This window comes from Artibeus jamaicensis, unplaced genomic scaffold (assembly GCF_021234435.1).
Source record: "Artibeus jamaicensis isolate MK-2021 breed Jamaican fruit bat unplaced genomic scaffold, CSHL_Jam_final contig_387, whole genome shotgun sequence".
NCBI classification, from domain to species: domain Eukaryota; kingdom Metazoa; phylum Chordata; class Mammalia; order Chiroptera; family Phyllostomidae; genus Artibeus; species Artibeus jamaicensis.
In genome coordinates this window covers 38,430,838-38,450,838 of record NW_026521812.1, presented here as the reverse complement: position 1 = coordinate 38,450,838, position 20,001 = coordinate 38,430,838, and the positions used below count along the sequence as shown (strand labels likewise).

The 20,001-nt window shown below is 46.2% G+C and overlaps 1 protein-coding gene across 2 annotated transcripts in view; it reads right to left on the bottom strand.

The window, feature by feature from the left end:
• RRAGD (Ras related GTP binding D) overlaps window positions 1-20,001 on the bottom strand; it is a 45,517-nt gene extending 25,516 nt beyond the window's left edge. The window contains exons 1-2 of one of the 2 annotated variants that reach the window (XM_037131230.2): window positions 19,792-20,001; window positions 3,827-4,122 (exon numbers count right to left, since the gene is read on the bottom strand). In XM_037131230.2, coding sequence (XP_036987125.1) covers window positions 3,827-4,122; window positions 19,792-19,804 — 309 coding nt within the window. In that variant the 5' untranslated portion in view covers window positions 19,805-20,001. Of the gene's footprint in view, window positions 1-3,826; window positions 4,123-19,040; window positions 19,457-19,791 lie in introns of those variants that run through there. The other variant, XM_037131227.2, reaches the window with a different exon arrangement.

Sequence of the window (20,001 nt, the reverse complement as noted above, 5' to 3'; positions counted from 1 at the left end):
TTTTCACCAATAACTTTATCGATCTGGATACTTTGAGTATGTCGGCTATCTCCCACGTAGTCCTACACTGATTGTTCTCAATTAATGTCTCAATTTGACCACGATCAACTTCAACTGTCTACCCTACCGTGGAGCATGGTCCATCAAGAATACTCCAGCACAAAAATGTCTCAAACCACTCTGGCACATTCTATCAGTCACAGCACCTTCTCCATACACTGCACAAATCTTTTTTTTTTTGCATCGTAGTTGCCTTTTTACCTGTCTTGAAATAAAAAAGCATGATATGCCAAAAATGTTGCCTATTTTTTCCATCTTCCATGTTAAAATGGCCACACAAAAACTCACCAATTTTGGGAAGTCTCTAAAAACACACGCTGATAGGACAGCTGTCACAATACATTCTAACAAAATTGTTTCAAATGAAGTTAAAGACAACTAAGCTCTATTAGAGCCACCTCACAAAAAAAACCACATGAACTTTTTGGCCAACCCAATACAACATTCTGTAAAGAATTTGGTGATATATTTATCTGGAAATCTTGTGTTTGTGAGGGATTCACATGCAAACAATAAAAATATAAGGTGTCAGACCACCAGAGCACTGCTTAGGAATAAAGAAAATGATGATCAAGTGCTTCTGAGAGACTTCCCTAACGTGTGCTGCTGCTTTTTTTTTTCTTAATTTTAGAGGGGGAGGGAGTGAGAAAGAGAAGCACTGATTGGTTGCCTTCCATAAGGGCCCTGACCAGCATGAACTTGCAACCTAGGCACGTGCCCTGACTGGGAATAAAACCAGTGACCTTTCGGTTTGTGGAACGGCACCCAACCAACTGAAGCACCCTGGCTGGGACGCCTGTGCTCTTAATGCCCGTAATCACATCTTACAAAGATTCCCACAAATACGATGTTTTTAAAATTCTCACTCAAGGACATGTTTTACTGATTTCAGAGACAAAGAGGAAGGCAGAGACAGAAAGAGAGAGGAAGAAACATCAGCTGGCTGCCCTCTCAGCCCCCCGCCCTGCCCTGGAGGAATCCACCCAGAACCTAGGCGTGTGCCCCAACTGCAATCAAACCCGAAGCCTTCTGGTGTCCCAGATGACGCTCCAACCAACTGAGCCACCCAGCCAGGGCCCTTTTTTAAAAGTATAATTTAAAAAGATAAATTTTGTAAACATTCTTATACCTTTTTCTGCCTTACAGCTAAAAAAACAAACAAATAACCAAGAAATAAAACAAAAAACACATTTACCAACCCAACTGAAGGTCTACTTTCAAGTTTAGGTAGAATTAAAACCAAATTATGGCCCTGGCCTGGCAGCTCAGTTCATTAAGAGCGTCGTCCCTACACACCAGGGCTGCAAGTTAAGGATGAACGCATACGTAAAAGGAACAACGAGTCAAAGTTCCTTTCTCTTGCTCTCTCTCTACCTCCTCTCTCTCTCCAAAATAAAAAAAAAATTTAAATTATGGTTGCAATTTAAACATAGGCAGTATACCTATTTTAGCCCAAGTATAGCCATCATACAAATACCTGAGACAGATTTGGTTTGGAAATGTGAGTTCCATAAACGCAAATTGCTAAGTAAGCACAACACAGTATTAAAGTATTTATTTACGAAGCCACTGTCTTGAAATCCACTAGCCACTGGTTAGAGAATATACTCACTCACAGGCTGCCACTACCCAGTCCAATAACTACAGAAACGGCGGCGATGTGACTTAGGGGGAAAAATGGAACTTAAAAGAGACAGGTGACCATGACATCCCCGGAGCCTCACCTCCCATGCAGCAGCAAGTGCACACTCCCCTCCCCTCCAGCGCCGGGCTTCCTGATTTTTGGTGCTGGCAGACCTGAGGCAGGAAGGCAGGGGATACTGCCAAGGCCACAGATGGGCCAGAAAACAGGTCAGCACGAGTGGGACAGCCAGGAAAGCAGCGACTGACAGCAGGCCCTGGACCCGATGCTGGTGTCTTACAAGCATGGGCTTCTGGGCGAGTCCAAGGGCGGAGAGGCACTGCCTGCTTTTCCCAGATCAGGCACTGGAACTCAAATGTCTCCCCCAGCTATACCCCACCACCAAAGAGAGAACCCTTTCTGACCACACAGCCAAGCTCCTGTACTGCATTAGATGTCCCAGTGCAGTCACTTGAAACTAAAAGGCTTTAGATGAAATTTTCAATGTTATATTAAATATTATATTAATATATTTCAATATTATATTAAATGCCTAGTTCCATGAATGTTCTCTGGCAGAATAGTTTTCCAGGTGTGGACTTAGAACCATGATGACTAAGCAAGCCTTCCCATCCTTCTCCGCTAACTGGAGCCACGCTCCTGCAAGGGCTGGGGGTGCTCAGCCCGCCTGTCTCTGCAGGTCCACAGTTTCAGGAAAACATGGACCTGAGTTTAGAGAGGGTGTAGTGCATTAGGTAGGACCTGTTGCCTTTTATTCCCTCTCTGCTACAATAAAAGGACCGTCAGCGCCCTGGCTTGTGTGGATTGAGCACCAGCCTGCAAGCCAGAGAGTCACAGGTTCGATTCCCAGTCAGGGCACATGCCTGAGTTGCAGGGGCTGGGTCCCCAGTGGGAGGCACACAAGAGGCAACCACACATTGATCTTTCTCTCCCTTTCTCTCCCTTCCTCTTGCTCTAAAACTAAATAAATATTTTTTAAAAAAAGAACCATCAGCCTGGCCACATATCATGTACACTTTCTAAGACGCTTGGACATGGTGAGTTTGAAGGGCATCCAGGTCCTGCTGCCTGCATGCTTGCCAATACTGACCTGCCTGAGGTGCACCGGTGGTCCCGCCACTTCCCTTCCTCACCTCCCCTTTAACACGGGCCCTGCTTCCACTTAACAGGAGAAAGGCTCAGCCTATAGCACCTCAGGGTGCCAAAGAGGAATTCAGAAGACTGGTTTGAAGACTATCTGAAGAATAACTGGTTTGAAGAAACGTCAATCTGTTGTTTGACGTATTTGTGCATTTGTTGGTTGTTCTTGAATGTGCCCTGACCGGGGATCAAACCCACAATCTTGGTGCATCAGGATGATGTTTTAACCGGCTAGGGCTGAAATCTTTAAAAACAATAATAATAATGGAGTGAATGCTATATTAAACCTCACCCTGTATCTATCTACTTATTTGTGTGAACGAGGTTTTTCAGTGGTTACATCTGTAGAAACAAAAAACAAAAATAGAATCAATCCCAAGTGCTGTCTTACTCAAGCATTGATACATGAATTAAATGGAAAAATATCTATCTCCTTAAGAGATATAATTATCTCCAATTTTACTGTTTACATTTAAGTTACCTATAAAATACATGATAGTTATATTGTCTTTGTCAATTGTGCACCTGTGTAATCAATGATTACCATAATTTTAACTCAGAAGAAAAAATTTCATACTTGGAACTTTATCTTCGTAGGAAATAGTGAGCATTTGAAAATGTAAACTTACATGCATACCTATTTCTGTTGCACGCAACCTGTGATCTTCCATGGATGTCTGCCAAGAGTATCAGAGGGGAACACGCATTTGCTCTCTGGCCTGTGCGGCGGTCCCCTCCACCCGTGAGGTCTCCTAGATCAGCGATTTGCTGCGACGCACACAGCTACAGCCCCCTAACGTCATCAGTCATTCACCAGGGTTGCAGGAAGGAGACTCTGAGAGCCCCAAATGAGAAACGCTTGTTTGTTAGAGCGGCCCCTTCCCAATTCTAAAATCCAGACCCCACACTGAAACCATCTCCGAGGGACCGGTCTGAACCCGGGGAGTGGGCCTGCTGCCCGCTGCGGCCAAGGCTGAGCGTTACCTGGGAGTCTATGACAAATATCAGCGCTCCTGTTCCCCGGAAGATCATCTCGTAGTCGAAGGTAGGGTCAAAAAAGTCGATCTGTCCTGGGAAGTCCCAAATCTGGAAGTTCACGAAGGAGCTGTTGGAGACGTCCTCCCGGCAGATCTTGTTGGTGCTCTCCAGGAACAGCGTCTCGCTGGGGGACATCTTGTGAAAGACCACTTTCTGGATAGAAGACTTGCCACTTCTCCTCAGGCCCATGAGCAGGATCCTCGGCTTCACCTCAGTGCTGAAGGGATCGCTGAAGTCCAGAACTGGAGAAAACCACAAAACAAAACTGAGGGTGAGCTGCTTTCACAGCGGTTAATTCAAGGAGTTTCACTTCCGCCTGAGATGTGATTTATGGTTCACAAGCAGCTCGGCTTTTCCCAATATGGACAGTGCTAACTACATCATTCCACTCTTTGAGGGGCCAGCTTTTAGTAAGTGGCAAGCACTGAAAAATGCTGTTTCACCGCCCTCCCCCGGGAGGCCACAAAACCCGCACAATTCTGCTTCACAAGCAGGGAACCTCGAGGGTGAGGAGCGGAGGTTTCCTGAGCCAGCCGCCCGGGAAAAGAACCCAGGGCTGACATTCCAAAGCAATGTCCTCCTGGGCCTGGATCACCAGGACCTCTAAGCACTAAAGAGATGCTTATTCATTTACCCTGGAAGGGGAAGGAAGACAACCAACAATGTCATTATTTGGAGAACCAAGGTGAGAAGAGCCAGCAGATACACCGCTCCGGCCACCACTGCCCATCCGCCCACCAGACGCCACCCCTCACAGACTCTAGTACGGATGTCCAACATGCGGCCCAGCACAAAATCGTGAATTTACTTAAAATTGTTCTTTGCTCATCGGTTTTCACCAGTGTTTGTATATTTACTGTGTGGCCCAACACAGCTCTTCTTCTTCCAGTGTGACCTAGAGAAACCAACAGGTGGGACAGCCCTGCCTCCAGAATACCTTCCGGGTGGGAGCAGGGAGCCTGCGAGCTGGGGTGTGAGAGGGAGGCAGTGCCCCCGCAGCTGGTGACGCCCAAAGGAGCGGGGAGGCGCCGCCCTGCCGCAGGGTTAGGTCACACCCTGACCTCACCTAACTCTCCCCACAACGTGCGTGGAGCTCAAGAGGCAGAAGCAGCACCATCTTCCCTTCAGGCACTTCCTCAAATGCCAACCCCGGAGGAAAGCCAAGATTACAGAAGAGGACGGAGACTCAACAAACGGAAGGATGCTCACCTGAAGAAGCCAAGTGCACAATGGAAGCAGAGCAAACTTTCCAGGTAAGTATAAACAAAATACACAGAGATAACAGAAACTACAACATTCATGAAACAAAGACAGCCTCCAAATAAGGGCAGTCATGAAAAGGGGCCTCAACAATAAAAATATAACTTTTTTGGGGGGGGGATAAATGGATTGAAAAGCAGAATAAACACAGATAAAGAGGGAAACAGTGAACTGGGAAGTCAAATGCCCTTGGAATGGAATATGAAAAGAAAGAGCACTGGAAAGTATGAAACAAAAAATTACACGGGTCTTGGCAGGTGGGGTGCAGGGACTGAGTGCCAGCCTGCGAATCAAAAGGTCGCCCATTCCATTCCCAGTGGAAGCCGCTGCACTAGACTTCAAATTCCGCGAGGGCAGCAAGCATTACCTGTTTTGCTGTTGTATGTCGGGCATTTACTGGCTGTTCAAAGATCATCCAATGAATGGATGTACTGAAAACGTACACTGCAGCCCTGGCTACAATGTGGCTCTGGATTGTGTGCTGGTCTAGGAACCGAAGGGTTGTCAGTTCGATTCCCAGTGAGGGCACATGCCTGGGGTGGGGGCCAGGTCCCCAGTTGAGGGTGTACTAGAAGCAACCACACACTGATGTTTCTCTCCTTCTCTTTCTCCCTCTCTTCCCCTCTTTCTAAAAACAAAAATAAAACTTTTAAAAAGAAAAAAATAAAAGAAACACATTCACATACACATAACTTAAAATTAGTTTTGCAAAACAAAGAAAAAATTTAATGCATAGGGAGACATGCAGGGCACAGACATGGGAAGAGAGGAAAACTGACAGGTTTAATTACAAACTGAGACCTTTAAGTTAAGTTTCAAAGATGTGCAAGCTCACTGAAAATCTCTGACATTTTTTGACTTCACATGCCAAGCACAAAAGTTTCAAAATATTAAATACTCCTTAAATTAGGTTTTCAACTCCACATTTTCTCCTTAAATGGTTGTATTAAAGTTTTGTTTTTTCCAATACAATAAACATACTGGTTCACATGAGGTTGCTTGGTTAAGTGTTGACTGGCTCTGCAAAAAGATATGAAACATGGTTCTTATTCTGGAGAAACTTAAAAAATTTAGTCTAGAAAGTATGCTGTTGGCACAAACACAGACAAACAGATCACTGGAACAGGAAAGGGAGTCCAGAAATAAACCCATAAACCGATTTCTGACTAAGATAAAAAGCCAATTCCATGGAGAAAGAATAGTCATTTTCACCAAAGAGTGCTACAACATTGGACATCAGTTAAAAAAAAAAAATCAGTCGATACCTCAAATCATATATATGTGTGTGTATATATATATATATACACACACACATATATACATATATATACACAAAAATTAACTCGAAATAGTTCATAGGCCTAATTGTAATGCCTAAAACTATGTAACTTCTAGTAGATTACACTTATGACCTTATGTTAGACAAAGATTTCTTGGATATGACACCCTCTCCTCAAAATTAGTACATTAAACTTTACTAAAGCAGAAACTTCTAATCTTCAAATGACACTGTTAAAATAATAAAGACAAGCCAAAGACTGGGAGAAAATATTTGCAAATCACGTATCTGATAAAGGAGTAAAACTTTTTTCTTTAGTAACTGATTTTTAGAGACAGAGAGAAGTGAGATGGGAGGGAGAAACATCGACTTTCTGTTCCACTCATTTACTGCATTCACTGGTTGAGTCTTCTCGGTGCCCTGGCTGGAGAGTGAACCTGCAACCTTAGTGTGTCGGGATGACACCTAACCAACTGACCGGGACCTGAAAAAGGATTTATATGCACAATAGGTAAAGAACTTTAAAAACTCACTAATAAGAAAACAAAATCCAGTTTTTAAAAAAGGGTGGGGCAAAAGATTTAAACAATTTCTCAAAGATTTATGAAAGGTAAAGGTAAGCCCATGAAAAGATGTCAACGAATCATTAGTCATCAGAAAAATGTAAATCAAAACAATGACATACTACTCATACCCACTAAGACGGCTGAAATCATGAAGGCAGACAGGAACAAGTGTTAACAAAGACATGGAAGGACTAGAACTCTAATACACTGCTAGTAGAAATGTAAAATGGTAAACCATTTTGGAAAAGTTTGATGGTTTCTTAAGAAGTTAAACATACATCTATTATATTATCCCAATCATTCCCCCTGCTAAGTATTTACCCAAAAAGAAATAAAAGCATATGTTCATACAAAAACTTGTACCTGAAAACTCATAACAACTTTATTTGCATCAGTCAAAAACTGGAAACCCAAATGCCCATCAACAGATGAGAGGAGAAACAAACTGCAGTGCATCTCAACATAAAAAGGAATAAACTATTGATACACATAACACAGATACATCTCAGAATGACTATGTTGAATGGAAGAAGCCTGCTGAAGAAGGACATACTCTATGATTCCATTTACATTATTCTAAAAACTGAAAACTACACTAAAGAAACTTTTGACAGTGATGGTTTCACAGGTGTGTACACATCAGATCTTATCAAACAGGTTCATTTTATTTTATGTCAATTATACCTCAATATAACTGTTTTTTTTAAATGTACTCTTGCCCTGGACAGGAGTTCAGCTGGTTAGACGGCTGTCCCAACAGGCCAAGGTTGTGGGTTCCATCCCAATCAGAGCACAAACAAGAACCAACCAGGGAATATGTGAATGGGTGAAACAACAAATCATTATCGTTCTCCACCCCAAAAATCAATCAACAAAAAATAAATAAAATAAAGTCTTAACAAAAGCATACTCTCAAGGAAAAGAACAGAAACCTAAAGAGCTATAGTAGCTCTATTGTGCATTGCAAACAGCCAGTGCAAGATCAATGCAAGGTGGGCAATAAACACCCAGTGGGCCACAGGGAGCAACCCAGTGGAGTACAAGGGCTATGAATACAAAGTTATAGCAGTGCAGAGCTTAGAAGGGGTTCAGGTGGGCAAGCAGGAGGAGGCTCTCCAAGAGGGGGAAGCCCGGATGTTCGCAAAGGCACAATGCCTTGCCTGGGACAGGGAAATGTGCATGCAATAAAGGCTCGCAGCAACCACTACCCTAGGTATTCTACACATTTCATCCCATTCATACTCCTTCAAGAATACATATTATCCACATTTCACAGGTGAAGAAACTCAGTCTCAGGAAGGCCAAGGGACATTCAAACTGAAGGCTGTACCATCTGAAATCTATGCATTCATTCTCTTTCTGCTGTACAACACTGCCTCCAGTTAAAGAATGCAAAAGCCCACATTAAATCATGTTCGATTTATACTGTGGGATGTAAGTATAGTCTTGAAGTTATTTTCAGCAAGGTCCGCAGATCTCTCTGTGTTGTGATCATCCCTGTGTGTGCCCTGGAGGTAGGATCTCCTCCTCCTGAGAGAACAGGAGGTGAGAGACCAAGGAAAGGAGGGGACGGAGGGTGTATGCAATGTTTACCTACACAGAGTGGCTGGGAAGTGAAATGCACATGCAGCCATGACACACACAGACAGCTGGAGGGACTCCCTTTTCCCCAGGAGAAACGGTGGACCATTTTCAAGCAGGCTACCAATGCAAACTGCTGGCAAATGGTGGACCAGATCAGCAAGAGTACCATCAACTCTTGGAGGCACCACCGACCCGCAAAGATGCACTTCAGCTGGTGTGTACAGAAATACACTGTGTGCCAGGGACCTCGCTAGACATTTCTACCAACTTTACCCTCTTCACGAGGTGTAAACAAATCTGTTTTACACCTGAGGAGCTTGTGGGAAGGAGCCTGGCCAAGGTCACAGGGCTGGTCTGCAGTGTGGCCCTCATCCAGAGCCTCAGCCCTGACAGCAGCATTAAACAAAAGCTGCAGGAAAAGGGAAAAGGCTAAAAATATCAGAGTGCATCATGCATAATAAGAGTAAATACTGCTAGGTGAATGCTGGTTCACAATATAAGTGCATTTTTTATTGAGGACCACAGGTAAAAAATTTTTTTATAGACCACTCCTGTTAAGGAAAGGTTTCCTATCCCAGATACTCGCCTCGAGGACCTGGATGTCTTTGCTTCTGAAACCCTGTGACGTTTCTGAGTTTCTCAGGTCTCACTTCACTTCGGGAATGGCAAGCAGGGAGCTTAAGTCATGAAGGTAAACACCCCCAACTCCTGGGCTCCTGGGGAGGGCTGGGCTCTCTCAGCCAACATCACCTACTTACTCAAGTTGAGTGAGAACCACCTGAGAAAGGTGAAAAGTGTGAAGAGAATGAAAGATGATAGCAGCTTTGAAAGGGGCAATAAAAGGGCTAGCACTTTTTTTTAAAAGGCAACAGAAAGGAACTATAGGATTTGGGCCTAGATGGAAGCCCACAGAAGCCTCTTTCAAAGTGTCAGCAGGGCTTGGAGGAAGCTGCAGGAGGAGGTGAAATGTACAAGGGGGCAGTTTGTTCTGTTTCATAAAGGTTCCCTGAAAGTCCGCCAACTGTTAGGCGGGCCTGAGCCAGGGGCTGCAGACACAAAGCAAAGATTCATCCTTCAGCAGTTAGAGGGGAAAGTAGACAAGAAAACTGACAATTCACTGCTATCTAGGTGTAAGGGCTCAAGAGCGGGTGCCCTGGAGATATAACATCTGAGTCTTAAAAAGAAGGCTTCAAAGAGAGAAATGAGGGAAAGATTGTGCCAGGAATAGATGGTGGCCTTCCTGGAGTTGGAGGATGTACGTCAGAGGCAAGAAAAGGCTCCACACCGTCCACTGGTTCCTACGGCATGGAGAATAAAATCCAAATGCCTCTGGCCTCAAAAGGCCCTATGTGGGCTACCCTCTCATCCCATACCTGGTTCATCTTCCCCACAAACTCCCGCTGCTGCAGCCACACTGGCCTTCTGGTTCCTCCCTCACCTGGGCGTCTGGACTGGCCGCTGCCTCTACCTGTCAGGCTCCCTCTAGGCCTCCGCTCAGCCCAACAGCAATTTTACCTCCTCTGAGGGAAACTAGGCCCCACCACTTCCTTCTTTTTAAAAAGATTTTATTTATTTATTTATTTTTAGACAGGGGAATGGTGGGAGAAAGAGAGAGAGAGAAACATCAATGTGTGGTTGCCTCCCGCATGACCCCTACTGGGGACCTGGCCAGCAACCCAGGCAAGTGCCCTGATTGGGAATCAAACCGGGGACTGCTTTGGTTCACAGGCCACCACTCAATCCACTGAGCCACACCAGCCAGGACTAATAACAGTGTCTTCTTAATAGTACTTATCGCTACACAAAATTATATCTTTTTACTTTAAGTCCGTCTTGTTTACTGTCCGTCCTGCTCACACATACACACACACAATCCCAAGTAGAGCAGTAATAGGCTAGCTCATGAATGTGATGCTGCAAAGTTCAGATTGTACTCTGAAAGCCCTGAGGAAATCACTAAGAACTTTAAGGGGAGACTAACATGATCAGATTTACTCTGCAATAAGTTCACTCTGGAAACAGACTCTGTAGCAGGGATCAATGTGTAGAAAGGGAAGGGGTTTAGAATAAGTCCCTGTGGCATAAAAATTATTGTGAGCTGAAGGCGTTTGGGTTCCTGATCCTTTATTTGCCTACAGCAGAGCCTCTCAGAAGAACTCAATTGTCATAAATCTCCCCAGAAACCACTGTCATCTCCTCTTAGAAGATTAGGAACTGCCATTGAGCCAAGAAGTTGACACCACACCCAAACAGACATTGTCACCAAACTATGATACCCCCAACTACTCTCCTATGGGCCCATTTGTTTTTCCTTAAGTGCCCTTTGACCATCCCCTTCTAAGAAGGCATTTGCTCTCCCAGAAATGCCCCTCTGCCATTCCCCATCCTCTGTTAATGTGGTAGATAAGCCCCAAATTCTACCAGCCATTTTTTGTGCACTGTCATGAATTAGTATGTAATTAAATGTTTTCCTCTTGCTAATCTGTCTTCTGTCCCTTTAATTTGCAGGCCCCCAATTCACAACCTAAGAGAATAGAGAAAAAGTCTTTCCTCTAGAACACAAATGAGAAATGGAAAAGCTAAGGCACAGCCTGTGGAAATTGACAGAAGGAATGGATTTGTGAGAAATTCACACCAACTCAATTAATATCTGATGATCCATGGGACCCAGGGGGCATGGGAGAAAGAAGCTCTGAGTTCCCAGTGGGGCAGACCAAGTGAACAAGGGCCCACTCACCAAATGGCATTAAAAAGCAAGATGCTCTCTGCACTGGCTGTGCCTGGCCCAGGTGAGAAATGGATGTGGCGGCTCAGAAGGGCCGTTAAGACTGAGGTTGCAGACGGGTCTGCCGTGGGAATTAAGGCTGCGAAGGCCATCCGCGCATGCCTTTTTGGTCCTTATTGTCCCCGATCTTCCTGGCTGAGTGTGAGGGCACATGTGAGAGATTTTAGCCTTGGGCACCAAGAAGCAGCTCAAACCAACCTGCTCTTCCCACCAACAGGGACCATTTACTGACCACCAGCAGAGCAGGAAGGACCATCCCTAATCCTCAAATCAATAGTTTGCTCTTTGCAGATGTAAAAACCGAGGCCTTTGGGCTGACCGCAATAAACACCCAACAGGCGTTTGTTGGTTGAGACGGAATGAAAGTGACTGAGCTAAATTTGAAGGTAAATTACCTGCAAGCTTTAAAAAGCAACTTTATGTCTTACTTTGAGCTGGGTCTGAGGAGGATGCGCCTTCTGCCCAGGGAAAGTTCACCGACTTCAGTCAGGGGCACCGAGCACAACTCACCTACTTTGCACTGGGTCCTGTCAGTAGCAGGCAGCCCAGCTTTGTACCCAGACTGCCGTAGTCCCAGGGAAACTCATCTCCAAACAGCATTAGGGCAGGGGTTTTCCTACCCCTCCGGGATCAGTCTTTAACCCCTGCAGGCTAATTAATCAGTAACTGGCAGAGCCGGTCGGAAACCGGTAGGCTGAGTAAATACAGAACCGAGAGGAAGAGAGATCCAGCGTCTGGAGCTCCAGATACCTGGGGGCCAGGCCTGGCTGATCTGTGAGTTGGAAATGTCACACCAAAGGAGCCAGAAATCAGTAAAATGGGAATTGAAAGGCGATGTGTCCCTCCTACATAATTCTAACTAGGCTGGCCCAGCCTTCCTGAGCTCAAGGGATCTCTGAAGAGAATGAGACAGGGAATGAAATTCACTTCGTAAATTCAGAGGTATCATACAACTAAGAGCTATTTTACTTAAGTTCTCCAAGAGGGGACACCTTTAAACAGGTCCAAAATGGGAAAAGCAAACAAAGATTTAATGAAAGAATAAAATAACATGGTAGCACAGAGATCGCAAGTGGAATGGTTTAAAAAGTACTGGGTTAGCCCTGGCTGGTGTTGCTCAGTGGATTGAGCTCGGGCTGTGAACCCAAAGGTCCCCAGTTCGATTCCCAGTCACAGCATATGCCTGGGTTGCCGGACATGTTCCCAGTAGGGGGTGTGCAAGAGGCAATCATACATTGATGTTTCTCTCCCTCTCTTTCTCTTCCCTGTCTCTAAAAACAAATAAAATCTTTTTTTTAAAAAAAGGTACTGGGTTAGTGGCAGACTGGGGTTCAAGTCCCAGCTCTGTCTTTTACCAGTTGTGTGACCCTCTTCATGTCCCCTGGCCCATAAATCTTTTTTCTTCAACTATCAGCCTCTGCCAGCACGTGTGTGTATTTGCATGCATGTGCACACACCCAGCTTTATTTCCCCCCCACCCCAAGCCTAGGTAAAGAGATCTTTTGTGGAATGTGACCACTCATTCCTTTCTCACGGTGAAAGGCTCGCTCAGCCTTAAGGGAGAGTTAGAATTTCTTCCCTACTAGCATTCTGTGGGGTCAACAAAGGCTTAAGGTTCCATTTTTTTTTTATGGTTTTAAGAAGAGGCCTCCATTTTGTTGGCCTTTCCATTTCTGGTCAATGGAACTACTTACATATTCAAAACTCAGGAGTTCAGTAAGAAATCCCAACCCAAGTGGGAATGAAATACATGCACAATGATAGCAGCATTAACAAGAGACTGCAAAATCACGAAGATTCACTGTCCATGTGATTAACTACTTACTAAGGAGGATTAAATGCAAATAAAACAGATTTTTCAAAGGCAAAAGGGTGATTCTTATTTATTTTTATTTATATGTGAAAGCCAAATCTTCCTTTATGAAATCCTCTCACATCACACGGGCAGGTAACTAGAAAATATGCTTCCATCTATGATGCTTTCCTGAACAGATGTACTCAATAACATTTCTAATGTATTCCGATCTACCAATGCTCCTGCGAGAAGGAAAAAGTGTTCTCGTGAACTTCTTTTTAACAACCACTTTGAGAGGGACTGAGGCCCGTTTTACGTAGTCTCCCATTTTACACACTGAGACACCAAGCTGGCGTCTTCCCCACGGCTCCTCAAGAGAAGTCAGCCAGTTCCCTGGACGCTTTAGGCCAGGAGTGAAAAACCTATTTGTTCACAGCAGCACCAGGGAAAAGCAATGGTCACAAGAGAGCTTTAAGGCTTTTGCAGAAGAGGGAGAATAAAAGAGGGTTTTTTAAAGGTAAAGGAAGTAAAAGGAGGTAGAGAAGAAGACAGCTGGGGGGGAGAAGTGGCTGTGGTAGGAAGTGAAGTGTGTCACCAACAACAGCTCTGGGTGTAGGAAATTGAATAAAGCAGAGGGTGAACTCTGAGAAACAGACAGTCACCTGGGACTGGAAAAAGATGATCTTTCAAACTCAGAGCCACATCCCTTACCCAAAACTTGATGTTTCTGCCTCCTATTTCTATTAGACTACCCCATGTGTATTCTAATATTAATATGGGAGAGATCTGATACAAGTGGAGAGTCAAGATTCTACGATACACTGAATCACTGACACATGTTGACAAAACACCTGACACAGCCCAGACTGGCGTGGCTCAGCTGGTTGAGCATCATCCTGCAAAGTGAAAGGCTGCCAGTCTGATGCCCCGTCAGGGCACACGCCTAGACTGCAGGCTAAACCCCTGGCTGGGGTGCATGCGAGAGGCAACCGATGGATGTTTCTCTCCCTCTCTCTCTCTAAAAATAAATAAGTAAAATCTTTAAAAAAAATCTTACACAAAAATATGCTATGTGTATTCAAATAAGCTCTGTGCCTAAAGGTGTGGCTTTGGTCACATCATTTTAACCTGTTTTGTATTTTTACTATTCTAGCTCATATGTACCTCTGTACTTCCAGGGACAGAAAGAAACCCAAGAGATTAGCTATGGCCAGGGTTGTAGTCAACCCAACTCTTCTGGACAAGGCAGAATTATAAGGAAAAGGGCTTACCTTTCCACAAACTTTGACCCTCTCTTAAACTTTGCTCAGTTCTACATCACGTTGTGGCTGTGGTCAAGTTCCCTGATATCTCTGGCATATCAGGAGAACAATGACCTCTGCTTACTCTCAAGGAACTGCAAGATGAATTCATTAGTAATTTTTAATCACTTTAAGGGTTAAAAAGCTGACACTTACCATTAATAGATGTGAATCGCTGGATTCACAGCATGTACACCTATCAGGGAAGTACCACCTGCTGACTTTAGACTTGTGTGTGTGTGTGTGTGTGTGTGTGTGTGTGTGTGCACGCGCACGCGCTTCTAATAACTACGTAAAACTGTTGCTTCCTCAGACCTTAAGCAAGTACGCAGGGTGCTATGGAAACAAGCTCATACTTAGCTGGATTGTGGGTAAGTGGCTGTCTTAGTTAGGTTTTCCTTAACTATTGGGACTTTGGGGGAGAAACTAATTTCACTTTAAAAAAATCCTTACTCGATGATCTGTTGATTGATTTGAGAGAGAGAGAGAGAGAGAGAGAGACATCAATGTGAGAAACACCAAGCAAATACCTCCTGTACATGGCACCACCAGGGATCAAAAGCACCTTCTGGTGTATGGGCTGACGCTCCCACCAACTGAGCCACCTGACCAGGGCCCAGTTTCACTTTTTGATTAAGCATGGTCTTTTATTTTTTTAATATTTTATTTATTTTTAGAGAGAGAGGGAGGAAGAGAGAGAGAAACATCAATGCGTGGTTGCCTCTCACACACCCACATCTGGGGACCTGGCCCACATCCCAGGCATGTGCCCTGACTGGGAATCCAAGGGGCAACACTTCGGTTTGCAGGCTGGTGCTCAATCCACTGAGCCATACCATCTGGGGCTAAATATAACCTTTTAATTGCTTTCCTTATTATTACAGTTTTTAAAACACAGTAATGTACTAAAGATTTAAAATCCATTGTCAAAATCAATTATTATTTTTGATGCAATTGTTTTCAATGGCTTAATTTATTTCTCTCCTCTGTCAGGAGATTTATCTGGAGCACGAAAGTTGAAGGTGAGATAACTACCCTGGAAAGGGGTGCTGAGAGGTACCCAAATCTGTCCCTAAGAGAACTGAAGGGCCCTGGAGAACACCTGGTATTCATGAATAAAATGTGGAGTGCATGCCAGGGAAGTGTAATTCCAGTCTCACCTTAGCTGCACCTTTTCAAACTTAGCACAATGTGGTAAAACTTACAAGATACCCAGTTTAAAAATAAAATCAGAGCTTCCTTATACAACTATGGGAAATGGAAATAACACTATCCACCTTCAATCCACTTTCTTTTGCACAGCGATGCTACTCAGTCCTGCATCCCACCCACAGTAGATCTCTGAACTTCACAGAAAAAGCCCCAGTTTCCACTGAGCACAGGCACTGAACGAAATCCATTGGAAGGCGAGGGAGGAAGACAGCTCATGAGAGTCTCACTTTCTTTGCTCATGGTCCAAAGTGCACCGCATCCATCTTCCCTCAGAGGCAGTAAATCCCTCCCCACCCTTCCACATTCCTTTTTATTTTTTTTTTAAGTTTGAGAGTAGATAAATGTAAATTTTACCAAAAATAACACAGGATTTGGGGAAGAAAAGGGGCCACATGTGAAACCTGACGAGCTCAGGGGAGGCCTGCGTGGCAGCCGTACAAACTCAGAGACCAAAGTAACCACACAGGATGGTCTGAAATGAAAACTAACTAAAAGCAGTTCATGGCGGGTAGTCAGGTCCTAGGCCCGTATTTTTCCCTAACAAGGTCAATCTTTACCTTAAACGAGCCTGTCCGTGTCTTTTTACATCTAAGATAAAATACCTTTGGAATGTCAGATTTCCTTTTTCTGGACACCTCAAAGCACAGGGCCCACATCTGGGGGAGACCTCGAAACCCCTCACTGTCAGTTATCATGTTAACTGCCTACTGTTAACTATCCTGTACCCACCTGTGTCAAAAATGTGTCTATCATTTTACCTTTTGTCCAACCCCAAAATTCTTCTAGCCCTCCCCCACCCCAGCTTTGCTTCCTCCTGCCTCCTTAATCTATTACCAAGGGATTTCACGTAACCCACTTAGGCCTCCTCTTTTGACTGTAATGTATAAAGTAAGGTGCAAAACTGCCATTTTCCGGAGCATTTCTCAATCTGTTGAGATTTTGCAATTGTCGTCAGTTTGGCTCAAATAAACTCACAAAAATTCTCTAGAGGTTTGAATGTTTCTTACATTGACAGATTATAACACAACAGGTACCCAGGGCCCATCGGAAATCGAGACGACCCTTTGGCGGTCAACGGTCCCAGGAACGGAAGTCACAACTCCCAACTTCTTCCCTCATCCCACTTCCCAGGGAGTGTATCAGCTGGCGTGACATTTGTCAGGGGGACCCTTGCTAGAGCTGCTGGACGAGGAGCCTATCTGCTACTCCTCCAGAAAGCGACCATTCTGACAGACTCTGCATTCAGGCCTAAAGTTCCAAAGCAAAGCCAGGAGCACCCGGAAAGAACAGGAGCCTGAGATGATGGAGGAAGACTTCTGAGGCCAGACCACCTATGCACAGCAGGCCCAAGTGGGGAAGGCCTGGGGAAGGCCTGGCTTCAGTAATGTTCCAGGGAAGCAAATGTTCACTTGTGGATCTTCTTATCACATCAATATACTCAATATGCTTTTATTTTGTAGCAAGATTCCAGGTTGATCCTATAACTCACAGGGGAGGATTTTACCAGGGAAGTAATCAAACGGATCAGTTCTGGGAGGGTTTGCCTTTAGGTTAGGGCAAGGAGGAGCATCCCAGACCAGGCTCTGGAAACCCTTTGTTTCGAGAATCCTACCTCTGAGGCAAAGCTTCCCTTTCACTTCAATTTCGAGTGCCCAAATCAATTTTAAAAGTACCACCTTAAAGAGCTGCAGCATAAGCAGGTCCTGTGCTTTTCAGGGTAACCCCCCCCCCACAATGATCAAATTGCAGGGCTGTTCCTTCCAGGGTATTATAGTCTCTTTTTTTTTTTTTCACAGTACCACAAATACACCCTATTGTGTGTCTACCACGTCAAATACCTTGCAAATACATCCCCCTTCTGAATCTCTCTGAAGTCTCCCAGAATCTAGGAGGAGCCAAGGAGTGCAATTTGAATAATAATGAAGTGACTGAACAATTTAATTACCAAAGGTAGCCCTAGGGAACTCCAACAAAAGGGTTGAACAAACGCCTTTATCTACAAAAATGTAACCACGCGCTCAACTGTGGGACCAATTATGGAGAGTGCAGAAGAGAGGCACACAGGTGCACACACCAGTTTAAGCAAAGGGGGGTATTAGCACAAATCCTCCCAAGAGACAGGCCAAGATGAAAACGAATGGCTTGGAAAGCTTCTCTCTCATCTCTCAGGCTCAAGGTTTAGCTAACTCTCTTCCCTTTCTGATTCATTGAATGTAGCACCTACTATATGCAAAATAATGGAACGGTTCTGAGAAAGGCTTTTAAGAAAGAATTTAAAATAAGTTCAATGAATTTTAATAAAAGTTCTTCAGAATCAACAGTTACAAAGGTACTTTTATCCCTCACACAATTTCTTCAAAGTGAAAAAATTTCAACTTAGTTCTTTGGAGGCCACAGCTTCCAAAGCTGTGGATGACACAGCTTCATTCTGATGTTGTGCTTAATAGCCTCCTACTGACCTTTCTAAGTGACCTTACAATAAAGGACTTTTTCCTTGCTTTGGAGGAAAAGAAAAAAGAACCTTTCTGAAGCCTTAAAAGCTCACAATTCTTTTAGGCCTTAAGAATTAAATGTAGGGAAGCCCTCACAGGCTGAACAATTGCTAAATGCCGCTTCTTGAACAGTAAACAGAGTTTACTTCTCTGAGTAGCAGAGTATTCCCCCACCCCGCGCTCACTCCAGGGCAGGCAGAGCCGTGCCCAGGTGGTGACTCTGGGTGCAGATAAGGCGTCCTAACAACCGCGTTTGCACGGATCCCGGGAAACCCTCGGCCACCGGGCAACTCCTGTATCACCGGGGTGCATCTTCCCGCCTCTCCACGGGTGCCCCTAAGCCGCAGACTTGGGAAGCCCCTGGACCCCTCCCGCAACTACGGCGAGGGCAAGACTGACACCCGCAGCTGCCGACGACCCTGCCAGTCACGCTGCTGCCGGCTGCCTTTTTTAGCCACGACATCTGACCCCAGCTTTAACAGCAGCATTCAGGGAGAGGTCCCACGGAGAGCCGGGCGGTCCCCCTTCCCTCCTCAACCCCCAGATCCTGCCGAGAACTCGGATGAGAGGTGGGGGACGTACCCGGCGAGCGAGCGCATGTTTCCCCAGCCCAGACTCTTCCTCTCTGTGCTCTCCCCCACTGATCCTGGTACCCCATGGTCGCCTGCACCCGGGCTCCCCCATTTTGCAGCCTGTGGTCGCTGCTCGGTAGCTGCTCCTGCGCCCCTCCCCGCCCCCACCCCGCAACTCCGTTCTCCTGGATCCCCTCCAAGTCCTCGGCCAGCGCACTCGGCCGGGCCGGGGGCGGGAAGAAACAGAGGGAAGGGACGGGCTGCCGGCTGAGGACGCGCGGGGCTGGGGACCGGGCAGGGGACCTGGCGCTCACCTCCCTCCTCCGCCCCGCTGTCCGGGTCGGCATCCGAGGAGTCGGGCCCGTCCCCGTAGTCCGCTAGCCCCACCAGCTCATCCTCCTCGTCGTCGTCCTCGTCTTCCAGCTGCGGCTTCCCCAGCACCTGGCTCATTGCGCCCACCCGCCAGCCGTCCCGGGGGCGGCAAGTTCCGGGTTAGGGGCTAAGCCTCCTCGCTCGCCGCGCAGAACCTGCCTGAACTGGGGTTTTGTCTGGAGTGCGGCGGGAGCCGGCGGGGGCCGCGAGTCCCGGGGCGGGCGGCGTCCTGTCCTGGTCTAGGTTTCGCGCTTCCCGGCGTGCCCGGGCCCCTCGCCGCCCCTCCCTCCTGCCGGCGGAGGACTCAGCCGGAGCGCGGCAGTTCCTCCCCGAGGAGGGAGAGAGAGACTGCGTGACCCAAGTCACCTGACACACACTGTCTCTCTTACACACACACACACACACACACACACACACACACACACGCGCGCGCGCGCGCGCTCCCGGGCGCAGGCACCGCTCGGTGGGCGCTGAGCGGAGGACCAACACACACTCTTGACGGGTGGGGGGGTGAAACGCACACGGACACAAGAGGGGTACCCCCCGGCTGGGTAGCAGGAACCCACCACGGCTGCGCGCCAGGGCCCCCCACGCGCTGCTTCTGCGCGTTGTCCCCGCACAGGCGGGAGAGCTGAGGGCCTGAACGCTCTGAGAACCTCTCCTCCACTCACCTCCGACACACACACACCCTACCTTGAGCAGCCATCTCCAGCTTTTAATTCTAGGGTAGGGCTCCATTCCCTCCATTGGAGCTCCACTGCCTTACACTGCTGTGTCTGGGCTCCCCACTGTAGCAGCGTCCCTAGGACACCCCGTGGATGCTGAAACGCCCCAAGAAGAAAACTCAGAGAAATGCACACGGCAGAGGCACAGTCTCCATAGCAATTGCCTTTTAGTGTGCCT